This window comes from Lepidochelys kempii, chromosome 20, assembly GCF_965140265.1.
Source record: "Lepidochelys kempii isolate rLepKem1 chromosome 20, rLepKem1.hap2, whole genome shotgun sequence".
In the NCBI taxonomy this organism is placed as follows: Eukaryota; Metazoa; Chordata; order Testudines; family Cheloniidae; genus Lepidochelys; species Lepidochelys kempii.
In genome coordinates, this window is record NC_133275.1 from 277,398 (window position 1) to 290,062 (window position 12,665).

A 12,665-nucleotide genomic window follows, 5' to 3' on the forward strand; every position below is an offset into this window, starting at 1 on the left:
CATAACATCACTGTATGCTGGTTTGTAAAATGAGATGATGCTTCCCTATCTTGTGAAACCCGTCAAGGGCAGTGAGATTCTTGGTTGGAAGATGCAAGACCTGTGCGAAGTTATATTGTAAATATAAGCTTTTCAACAATAAAATTTTTTATGATGAGATTACTGGTTCTGTGGATGAAGGGAAAGCAGTGGATGTATTGTTTCTTGACTTCAGCAAAGCTTCTGACACGGTCTCCCACAGTATTCTTGTCAGCAAGTTAAGGAAGTATGGGCTGGATGAATGCACTATAAGGTGGGTAGAAAGTTGGCTAGATTGTCGGGCTCAACGGGTAGTAATCAATGGCTCCATGTCTAGTTGGATAGCCGGTGTCAAGTGGAGTGCCCCAGGGGTTGGTCCTGGGGCCGGATTTTTGTTCAATATCTTCATAAATGATCTGGAGGATGGTGTGGATTGCACTCTCAGCAAATTTGTGGATGATACTAAACTGGGAGGAGTGGTAGATATGCTGGAGGGCAGGGATAGGATACAGAGGGACCTAGACAAATTGGAGGATTGGGCCAAAAAAAATCTGATGAGGTTCAATACGGATAAGTGCAGGGTCCTGCACTTAGGACGGAAGAACCCAATGCACAGCTACAGACTAGGGACCGAATGGCTAGGCAGCAGTTCTGTGGAAAAGGACCTAGGGGTGACAGTGGACGAGAAGCTGGATATGAGTCAGCAGTGTGCCCTTGTTGCCAAGAAGGCCAATGGCATTTTGGGATGTATAAGTAGGGGCATAGCGAGCAGATTGAGGGACGTGATCGTCCCCCTCTATTTGACATTGGTGAGGCCTCATCTGGAGTACTGTGTCCAGTTTTGGGCCCCACGCTACAAGAAGGTTGTGGATAAATTGGAGAGAGTCCAGCGAAGGGCAACAAAAATGATTAGGGGTCTGGAACACATGACTTATGAGGAGAGGCTGAGGGAACTGGGATTGTTTAGTCTGCAGAAGAGAAGAGTGAGGGGGGATTTGATAGCTGCTTTCAACTACCTGAGAGGTGGTTCCAGAGAGGATGGTTCTAGTCTATTCTCAGTGGTCAAAGAGGCAGGACAAGGAGTAATGGTCTCAAGTTGCAATGGGGGAGGTTTAGGTTGGATATTAGGAAAAACTTTTTCACTAGGAGGGTGGTGAAACACTGGAATGCGTTACCTAGGGAGGTGGTAGAATCTCCTTCCTTAGAAGTTTTTAAGGTCAGTCTTGACAAAGCCCTGGCTGGGATGATTTAATTGGGGATTGGTCCTGCTTTGAGCAGGGGGTTGGACTAGATGACCTCCTGAGGTCCCTTCCAACCCTGATATTCTATGAATAAACTCCCCAACACAGCCTGGAGCTGAGAGCCTTGCTCCTCAACTGAATCCCCAGAAAAAGCCTCAGCAATGGCCTTGCAGAGTGCCTTGACGTTCAGCAAACTTCCAGAGTTGAGGAACTTGCCCCCTAATGAACAAAGCTAGTGCCTGTCAGCTTGTGTCCCAGCTGCTCCCATGTGCTGGCTTAGAATGCAAGGAGAGAGAAGGGGGTCTGATTCCCCAGTGTACTCCTGTTAAGCTCCATTGAAGACGATCAAATTGTTCCTGGTTTTCAGAGGAAAATCAGGCCCCTTGGCCCAAAAATATCCAGCGCCCAAATTGCAAATGGCTTAATAAGTCAGAACTTAGAGTTGCACTCAAATAGAACTGCAAGCCCATGCAGATTCTGCAGCACAATTGTGATATTCATCACCTGAGAACCAGATGCACCCTGTACCAGCTGAAGTTTCTGAGTGATGTTCACCAGCAACCATATGTGGCAAGTGTACTGTGGTGATCCTGCCTGGAGGTTGCAAAGGCCAAGGTCATGATAGGGAAGTCCACATCTGAGAGAGGGTTGCCTCCTTCTAGCCAAACCTAATTAGAAAAATCTCCAACCAGAATCAGCCAAGAGGCCTTTAGTCAGAGATGTCAAACTCATTCCATGGAGCATATCAAATTAGACTTATAAATAAAGGACTACAAAGCAAGGCCTCCACAACCCATAGCAGGGCTCCCAGGGGGACAGAAACAAGCGCTCATTTATGTTTCATATGTTGAAATAAATACAAAGACCCTAAACCATGAAACTATGTTACTGAACTCTGTAGTGGCTAAGGCCCAGATTTTCAAATGGTCATTAATTTGGAGGGCTTTGATTTGTTGTTGCCCAAGTTTTTTTTTTGTTTTTTCAGGGAGCTAAGCACCTCCCACTCCTAGCGCCATGAGATAGAATTGTGAATGCTCAGCATCTCTGACTATTAGGATGAGGGTGGCTTAAGCTATTGTCCCTTACAAACTTGGTGCCAAAGCCAGAGAGCCAGTTTCCCATGAGACTTGAGAGCCAGATCTCAAGCCCATTTGTTCTTTCCAGTTGGCTTCTTTGTCTTTCGCCACCATCAGGAGCTGCCCCTTTCAGGAAGTCTTGAATGGTGACCTACCCTTTGTGGGTGAATTCATGCCTCCTGTTGGTCCAATGAAAGCTGCGGGGGATTCATCAGGGACTATTCCAGCCAGCTTGACCTCTGCTCCACAAGGTCAAAGGACATCACTTATGAGGCTCTTGGCACCAGGAGGCCCTGCAGTGGGAAACCTCAGTCAGAGGCCTGAGGAGGGAAAACCCATCAAGCAAAATAAAGTCAGGGATGCCCACGCTGATGCCCCTTCCACCGCTAGCCCTCCTTGTTGCAGCAAGCCTTTGCCACACTGCCTTGATTCTGTTTACTGGAGAATTACTTATTAATGGTGGTGATGATTGTTGTTTGCTTCCCATATGTGTTTTCTGTGGCTACAGCTACACTCTGAGCAAGGGGTGGGATTCCCTTGCTCATGTACACATGCTTGCATCAGCTTTCATCAAGCTAGCACAAGAACAAACAGCGTAGCCGTTGTAGGGCAGGTCGTGGGAGTGGAGGTGAGGGTTAGCTGTGCCGAGTACAAACCTGCCTGAAGCTGGTGGGTACGTGCTTGGCATGGCTACGTCATGCCTCCGCTGCCGCTACCTCGGGTACTGCAGCTGTGCTGCTGCTTATGCTGGCACTAGGTCCATGAGCGCTTGCACAAGTGTGTGTACACAAGCAAAGAAATCACACCCATAACTCATAATGCAGACGTAGCCAGTATTGACAGATAGTACTGAGAGAGAGAGAGAGAGAGAGTGTGTCTCTAGGTACAGACCACTGCCCTCTGCTGGCTGGAATCAGAACTGCTCATCTGTGTTTCATAGCGCTGTATGGCTAGCAGCTAATAGAGATTCTCCTTTGACTTAAGTGGTAGGGGTCCGTGCTTTTGGAGGAGGAGGTCTGAATTCTATCCCTGCAGTCACTATGGAGTTCTGACAGCCACAGGGGGTAACATAGTGACAGACAACTGCGCTGGTTTCAGATTTGTTACGGTATTTTCTCCATCTGTAGCACCTTCTGTCCAAGGTCCTCAGTGTGCTTTCCAAGCAATGAATTTAACCTTTCTGCACTTCCCTGAGAAACAGAGCATCCCCACTATACAGACAGGCAAGCTGAGGCACACAGATGGAGTGACTTGCTCAAGGCTGTGGCAGAGCTGAGAGTAGAGCTGTGGAGGCCTGACTCCCATTCAGGAATGTAGCCAGAAGATGAGCCCCCCGTGAATAATGGTGTTGGGGCCTTATGTGCTCACTTATCCCCATCATTCTGTGAGGTTGCATTGCCAATGTATGTCCTGAAATAAATCCTAGATTTCTGAATGGACTTAATCAATGTGGACAGATGTGTGAAAATCGGGACTGTCCCACCATAGGCAGTGCTCCTGCGAATGTAGCACTTCCCTTCACATTTGGGCTCATATGGACATTTGGGGTACCAGTCCTGCACACCCTCTTCAGTGGGGTGTCTACAGAGGGCCTGTATCCTATCCTCTGCCTACAAGAATCCGTCACTGGGGCGTTAATCCACTTTCACTCCTGGCAGTGTGCAGCAATCTGTTGCTCAGTCCCCTTTCTGTGACTGACACTCCAGGGAAATAGCCCAAGTGCCTTGTCTCCACATCAGTTGCTTACAGTTGTTCAATGGTCTTACACAGCCACAGCTCCTGGGATGAGGCAGTAGATGGGATGGAACAACAGCTAACTTGGTCTGAGAGTCCTTTTGTGCTGCCAGATCGCTAAAGGAGCTGGGCTCTGAACCTCTGGGACTCGAGGAAGAGGACAGGTGCCACTGATGCTAAGCTTTCAAAGCTCCAGGGTGAAGACTGCATAACACTGCGTGTACAGCTTTTCACCTGCATGTTCAGGATTTTAACATCTTCGGTGTCTGTATGTTGGAAGCCTCCATCGTTTCTGAGGGAGGGAGACTGACACACTGGAAATGAAAAATGGGAACTTTATGGGGCAGATTTTCACAACTACAAGTGTAAACGTGTGTGCCATTGTGTGCTTAACTTGTGTGCCACTACATGTACAAATCGGGGATGAGCACATTCACGTGCATACACTAGAGTGGTATCAGGGTTTGCAAACTGTGCACACAGTTTCGTGTATACTTTTGCATATGCAATTACATGCGCATGTGAAACCATGATCACACACATCTATCTCGTGTATTACACAGGCGGCTATGAAAACAATGTCCATAACGTTGATGGTGTGGTTGTCTCCTTCTGTTTCTTCCTTCGTCCTCTCCTGCGTTGTCTATCCACACCGGTCAAGCGTTGCCATTAAACCAGTATCACTGCTTCTTGTTGGTTCTCTTTGAAGGATGTGGGAATTGAGATCAGCGCTAGAACTGGGAAAGCCCTGTTAAACCCACTTTCCCATTCATTACCCCCTTGCATCTGACTGTTCCCTATTCGTGTCATCCTGTTATGACAACCCTGATTCTGGGGGGAGTGGGAGAGAGAGAACCATCTGGAGTTAATCCAAGGTTTTCAGGGCGAAAAGGAATCTGCTTCTCTGCCATGCCGGTCTCATTAGTACCTGCTAGCCAGTAACCCTTCAACCAAGCAGGCTGGTCTGTCCAAGATTCAGGGTGAATCTTCTTTAGGAAATGGTGTTATCACACCTCACAGTAGCTAACATGTAGTAATTAACATGGGGTAAACGCCTCATGAAGATAAGGTCATTTGTGATTTTCGGGTGTGAGCAGGTTGAGGTAAAGACTATGGGGGAGCATAGCATTTACCATGACCTATGCACAGGTGTTAAAACTACAAGGGCCTTGTCTGCACTCGGATTTTACCACGTTAGGTAATATGGTTAAAAATACACCTTTTTTTCCTGGTGTGGATATGCCTCAAAAGAGCATCCTCAGAAAGGACAAAAATCAAGTCTCCCTGAGAGAGAGAACACTGTGTGTGTGTGTGTTTTCAGTAACAGTCTGAGAACAGTCTTTGTTTGGAGAACAAAATATCTGTTGAGCTCTGTGCAAGAAGAGAGAACTTAAAAATCTGAAGGTGCAGTGGATGGAAAGCAAAAGGCATCACAATTTCATGGTTATGTAAATGGAGATGTTGAGCTGTGAGAGCCCCAAAGACTTTCATTAGTATAAACAGAACCCAGGAATCATGGGCCACCAGTCCCCTCCTTTACCTCCACCCTGCCTTCCTTGCAGAATTCCACTTGGCTGCTCATCTGGGGAAAGTCTAATTTTTTATGATCAAGTAAAGCTGTCTTTGGGATTTTATTTCTCTGTTGTCATCCTCATGGTCAAGGCAGATGAGCAGGTTTTTGAGCTGTGGAGGGAATTTTCCTGACTGTTTTGCAAGGCTCTGCAAACTATAGACAAATGGAGCCGGGCTGGCGGGCGGGGAAGAAGAGGAATTGCTTGACTGGGAAATGATTGAACTTGTAAAGCTAGGGAAAAAGAGTGTTTGAGACTCCATGCACTTTTCCTTGTAAAGCTGTAAGTGCAATGTGCATATTTATTCTGATTTGGTAGTGTTTTACACCCACTTTGCACTGGAGTAAATGATGACACAAAGTACAGGGGATAGAGAATCAGGCCCAGAGAGTTTCAGAGGATAGAAATAAATCACTGAGATTCATCATTGTCCTGCCAGCCTTGGGGAGAGAGAGGGACTTAGACAAGTGGCTATTCAGCTCCTCCTTATTCTAGACTCACTGACTCACTGATTCAAAGACTGAACACAGGCGAAAGCCTAGAGACTGCTCTGGGCACAGCAATGCTGCTGTTACAGACCAGGCTCTGCCACTGAGTTTGGATGAATTGGTAACATTGTGATTGAGAATCCTAGGAGGAACGGTATGGCAAAGACCTATTAGGTCAGCGGGTTCATGCCTCAGCCGATGCAGGATTGTTCCCTGCCCAGGACATGGTGTGTTAGTGGCAGATAGTGGCATCAGCCAAGAGAGGAGCAGAGCATTGATTAAGACAGCAAGGGGGGGTGGGAGAGTCTCTTACACACACATTATCCACATGCACACAGCATCAGCATCAACAGCTTCTGCCAGCCAGTACAGCACAGCCAGACTGCAATCACTGCCTCGGTACCTCCAGATCTGCTCTCCTCCTCCTCTCTCCTGGTCTGTCTTTCTCTCCCTTGCTCACTCTCACTGAGCTCCCCATCAGCCCCTGCAGGACCCGTCCGCTCGCCATTTGGGCCCCACCAGCACGGAGACAATGAATTCATGCGGATTATGCATCTGAAGGAATAACAAGCTTCTGAATAGCCACAAGGGGAGGTATCCATGTGTTTGGCAGGGATACAGACGCCTGCTCGCTTGCTCGCTCTCTTTCTCAATCGCTCTTCTCTCCCTTCAGCTGCCTCCTTTCCAGCTATGATCTCCTTTGATTTCCCTGAGCAGCTGCAGTGAACAGGCTCCTTGGTGCAGCCCAGATCCCAGAGGATTGCACCCTCCCTCCTAAGATACTTGAGGGGTTAGGATTATTTTTATTTCTCTCCCTCTTTTTCCGGTTTTCCTCCACCTGCCAGTCTCTGTGACTCTCACATCCTTCTGTGCATGCGTCTCCCTCACTCCCTTCTTCTCATCCAAACGGCGAGAGGTGGAGGGAGATCCACCCTAGTGCAAGGACCTATCTTCTTTGCTGCTGGGACCAACCCTACAGGAGCAGTGTGGACCCAGCCCTGGATGCTGACCCTGCCTTCAGGTTTGGATTCTTGTTTCTTTGGTCTGTTTCTTGACACGCTAGTGCTGTGTGTGTGTGTGTGTGTGGTGGGGGGAGGTGGAGGAAAGCGGGAGGATCTGATAAACCCGTGAAAGAGTTGTTTGGGGGAGAATGGTAACTAGCTTTGGTGTATGGACATCACAGTGACAGAGACAGGGTGGGAGGGATGTAGAAATACAAGGGACTGTGTTAAAAAACCCAGTGCATAGGATGGAATCCCTCAGAGGCAGCTGGGAGCATCCTCCCAGGATTCCCGTCATTTGCTCCATTTCCTGGGATGTTGAGTCCACTGGGAATGCACCTTTCATTATTGCCTCTCCCCCTATGGCATCTTTGCTGTCCCTGCTGAGGTCCTTAGCCTGGGAGGAGCAGCAGCATCCCAACTGGCCTGTCCATGTGTCCGTGCTGGGAGTAATGGGCTCCTCTGTTCTTCATAGAGTGGCTCGCTCTGTATCTCAGCCCTGACTATGTTGGACCTGAAAGTGGACGAGGAGGAGGTGGAGAATGGCCATCCAGTCAGTATCCAGGCCTTTGCCAGTAGCTCCACTCTGCATGGCCTGTCCCACATTATCTCCTATGAGAGGCTCTCCTTCAAGCGCATCATCTGGACTCTCTGCTTCCTGGGCTCTATGGCCCTGTTGGCCTATGTCTGCACGGAGAGGATCCAATACTACTTCCTCTACCCTCATGTCACCAGGCTGGATGAAGTGGCCACAACCAGGTTGACATTCCCTGCTGTCACTTTCTGCAACCTCAACGAATTCCGCTTCAGCCGGGTAACAAAGAATGACCTGTACCATGCTGGGGAACTCCTCGCTCTGCTCAATAACAGGTGGGTCCAGGGAAGCCAAGCCCTGAGGATGCTGCATGAGCTCAGCACTGCTGATCTAGATGGGACAGTACACCACCATGCATCTGAATGTGCTGCCATCTATGTGAACACAACCAACAGGGCACTGTGTGCACATCTGCACTTAGGTGTTCGACAGACACGATACTCTGGCACTAGAGATACATCCGTGCACCTGCATAAGCTGCACACGTCTCTATGCACCATGTGGACCTACACACAGTATATGTGCACCTCCCTGTGTACATTCCTGGAGATATGATGCTCCAATATTAAGGCCTAATTTAAATATTCAGGCCTAATTTAGTCCCATACTCTGCATCTTGAGCAGTTTCCTCTGCAATGCATGCCTGTCTGCTCCTGAATGACTAAGATAACATTCATACCCATGATCATATTCATTCCCACCCCACCACTGGCAGTTGGGAAAAATGGCACTTTCCCATGGGGAAAAAAGAACTGTCACGTGTGTGAGTGGCTGGGGAGGGGACGTGGTGGCACACCAACTGTGGGCAGCCTCAGCAGCCCTTTGCTATGACTGCTATAATAGGGACCTTGTTTGTCTGTGTGCAAGTGAAAGATGAGATGTTGGAATGGATAGGCACAACCCCAACGAAGTCAACAGCCACAGCTGAATTTGGCCTGGGGTCCTGCTGGCGTCTGCCAACAATGGAAAAGACAGAGAGCAGGGGTCCAAAGTGATCCCATTAACACACTGCTTCTCAGGGCAAGGCTCAGATGCTAGAGCTACCCTGGGTGCTTAGCTGGTAGACCTGGTGGATATGTTAGGGGAGGGTGTGGCATGGATTGCTTTCCTGCACCCTACCTCCCACATGGATGGTTGGTTGCAGGAAAGCAAAACATCCCTGCACATATTGGCAAGTCTCTTTGTCCACAGGATGAGTGGCACGTGCAGGCAGATCCAAGGTACCACAAGGAGATGGCAGGACAGATGGCAATAGCATTTTTATCTATATTTTAGGGAGATGTAAACTTCCTTGGCCAGCTGGGGATGGGACAAAGAGGAAGTGCCCATGATATAATGCCCAGATGCCCTCACTGTGTAGGAAAGGACTCCCATAGATGCTTCTGCCAAACATTAGTATGGTACCCAAGGGCTCTTATGCACTTTTAGCATTCAGTCCATGCACCAGTGGATTTTCCCCAGGTTGGTACAGAGCCCATGGGTCACTATCCGTTCTTCCAGTAAAACATTTGCTTTCCACTTCCAGGCTTGTCAGTGTTATCCAGCATCTGTGCTGTGTTGGTGGCAGCTCCCTGCCCATTCCCCAGCCATTGTCAGCGACAATTCTTGGCCATTCTAAACTGGCAGCAGCTCCTGCTCTTTGATTGATCCAGCTGCTGTTGTAACTGCTCTCTGTAATATGCCTGAGAGCATGAAAACTAATGATCCCTGTGCACACGTCACTGCAGACTGTGACAGCCACTGGGGCGTGTGCGTGCATACGCGTGCAGGATTGCCTTCTGCTGGATAGAATCAGAACTGCTCGGCAGTGTGTCCTAGGCTCTGTACTGCTAAGAGCTAATAGCATGGGCCTTCGCTTTTGGAGTAATACCCTCACTGTTGCTGTGAAGATCCTTGTGGCCACTGTGTGCAGCGTAGGCACAAACATGAAACCCTAAGGGCTTGTCTACACAGCATGACAAAGTGCTCTACAGGGGTGTGGTTTGTAGGGCACTCTAATGTGTTGTGTTCCAAGTGCTCTGTGTAGACCCGGCTGGCACACCCTAAAAGGTTCATGCCAGCAGGGTCCACATGGGGCAGTTGGAGCACAACATGTTAGCGCTCTCTCCAGACAATAACTCTGTAAAGCAATTTGCTATACTGTGTAGACAAGCCCAAAGTGGGTGCAGATTTGTTCTGATCTGTGTGTGAGTCCTCAGTCAGTGTTCAAGCAGATCCTAGTACATGCAAATAAATGTCCCGTCCTGCTCCCACTAAAGTCAACAGGGAAACTCACACTGACATAAAAATGGGAGCAGAATCTGGACCCAAGGCAACAGAGGAAAGACCTTTTCATCTACTGAATAAAAGAAAGACTGTGAGATTAGGATGAGTAAGTGAATGAGTTATAAGAGGGGAGGGAAAGGGGCATGGAGACACACACAGGCTGCACCTTAAAGTAGGTTGGCAAAAGCTGTTTTGCCTGCAGCTGTATCAGCACCTCCTGCCAGCCTGTCAGATAGCACAAGCTAAGCCAGGTTGGACTGGCTCACTCCAGAGCTGCAGGGAGAGGTGCTGGTGATTCAGTAGAGGGCAACCTTTCCTCTGAGTTAGTATTGAGCCAGTGCCCCAGTATAGTCTTAGAAGGATGTTGTGCTGTCTTGCTCAGATTAAATGTAAAGATCCCAAGCTGGTGATTGTAAGAGCTGTGGTTAAGCCTGTGCCCTGGCCATTTATGTTTCTGATAGTTACTTTCAGCATCCCTAACTCTTTCTCCACAAACCTCCTTTCTCAGTTGGAAGAAAACTACATCTTCATTTCCTTTCCTAGCCTTTTGTTTAGCAAGGCTGTTGTTAGGCAGCTGTCACACTGCCCCAGAGGTGCAACATGAGATCATAGGAATGGCCATGCTGGGTCAGACCAGTGTTCCATCTAGCTCAGTGTCCTGGCTTCCTATGATGAAATGCAGGTAGGCTACATATCAATGATGAATGATTGACTGCTGCTTATCCTTGTTCATCATCATCATCATGTTCCTACTCTGCCTATGGCATTTAGGGCAGTGACGAAGCTCCTCCACTTCTGTCTGTTTCTGGCAAGTCTTTCAGTGGTTCCCCAGCTATGCCCCAGATTTTTCAGTTCGGCTTCCACAGCTCTTCGCCATGTTGTTTTTGGGCAGCATTGTTTTTGCTTGCCTTCAGGTGTCCATCTTATTGCTACTCTGGTGATGGAATCCGTTTCTATCTGAAGCACATGACAGATCCATCTCCAACACCTCCTGGCAATGATGGTGCTCAGATCCTCTTGGCTGCACTGTGTCAATAGATGTTGGTTTGAGATTGTTCTGGGCCAAAAGATACAGAGGATTTTTTTATTTTTTATCCTTGTTAGTTACTGCTATACATCACTTTGAGATGCTTAGTGGAAAAGTGCTGTGGGTGGGCAAGTGCGCTCAACTCTACCTCCAGCTACCCCAGCACCCATACTCCCAGCGCCCCCAGCACCTTCAGCTATCGCCAGCACCCACCATCCCCTCCTCACAGGCACCCACCACAGCTGGCATGTATTGTGCAGCTCCATGGCCCGCCAAAAGGGACCACTGTGATCATCTGGTCTCACCTCGCCTCTTTTAGAAAACATCCATTCTTGATTTAAACACTGCCAGTGATGGACAATCCACTATGACCCTGGGTAAGCCCTTTCCATGGCTAATCACCCTACTTGGGGCAAGGTGTGTTGTCGTATGCTGAAATTTATGGTTCTGTGGAAGTTATTTGCAAATATGCAATTCATGTGATTAAATAATGTTCTTAAAATGTCAGGCATGGAGCAGCACAAAACTTGGCATTTGTGCCTAGGCCCTGTGCTATATTGTAGCACAGGGGACACAGTCATATCTCAGTGTTGAAGGTTCCCGGGTGCTGTGTTATTCTACAGAGGAGACACAGTCTCCTGTCTAGCAGAGGAGACACAGTCTCATGTCAAATACTGGAGGTGCCTCGATGCTGGGCATTGGTGCTGTACTACAAGGTTACATTCTGTCCTTCAATTATAGACATCCGACTTAAGTTAATGGGCCAGCTCTGCTATAAATGACATTGATGTCAATGTGGAAATAACTCCTTTGACATAATCGGTGACACTGAGAGCAGAGATTAGTTTGGTGGGAGTTGCACCTGTATATGCGAGGACAGGACTCACTCCAACCAGGATTAAGAAGTCTCTATGCCCTGTTTCCCCAGGTATGAGATCCCAGACACCCAGATGGCTGATGAGAAGCAGCTGGAGATCCTACAAGATAAGGCCAACTTCCGAAACTTCAAGCCAAAGCCCTTCAACATGCTGGAGTTTTACGATCGGGCTGGCCATGATATCCGGGAGATGCTGCTGTCCTGCTCCTTCTGTGGAGAGAAATGCAACCCAGAGGACTTCAAAGTGGTAAGTGCTGTGGGCTTCCTCTACTCCTGATCCTTTGGAATGATGCTGTGCCTAGAGCAATCTGGATCATGCCACTGCTTTTCTGATCTAGATTTGTATCCTGAGATGAGGGTGTCTTGTGAATTTAAACTGTGTGTAGGATCTGTGGCTGGCATTGCTGTGAGCACAACCAGAATTAATGTGGGACATTATGGGGGTGGCCCATGGTGGGTGTTGCTCGTGGGCACCCTCTGCAAACATTACGTCGACTCTCTGTGGTGAACATTTCTGTGGCCACCTTCTAGGATGGGAATTACTGTGGACATGGTATAGTCTTGTGTCCAGGGTGGATATGTCTGCGATGGTGACATGCTAAAGGGACCAAGAGAATTTTTCTGTCAGTGGCTATGCAGACTCTCTTATGTGTCTGAATAGCATGTCCTTTGTCTTTGACAAGAACTGGCTTGCACCAAGTAGCAGGTATTACAAAAGGAGGGGGGACTTTTCAAGAGAGGATACACTTGGATCTGCATCCATCCATGCTCT

General features: G+C 48.3%; 1 protein-coding gene across 2 annotated transcripts in view; it reads left to right on the forward strand.

The window, feature by feature from the left end:
* Positions 1-6,475: 6,475 nt before the first annotated feature.
* The window catches only part of ASIC1 (acid sensing ion channel subunit 1), a 122,145-nt gene continuing 115,955 nt past the window's right edge, over positions 6,476-12,665 (forward strand). For both annotated transcript variants that reach the window (XM_073318723.1, XM_073318724.1), the window contains exons 1-3: positions 6,476-7,149; positions 7,605-7,999; positions 11,945-12,140. In XM_073318723.1, coding sequence (XP_073174824.1) covers positions 7,635-7,999; positions 11,945-12,140 — 561 coding nt within the window. In that variant the 5' untranslated portion in view covers positions 6,476-7,149; positions 7,605-7,634. The remainder of the gene's footprint in view (positions 7,150-7,604; positions 8,000-11,944; positions 12,141-12,665) is intronic.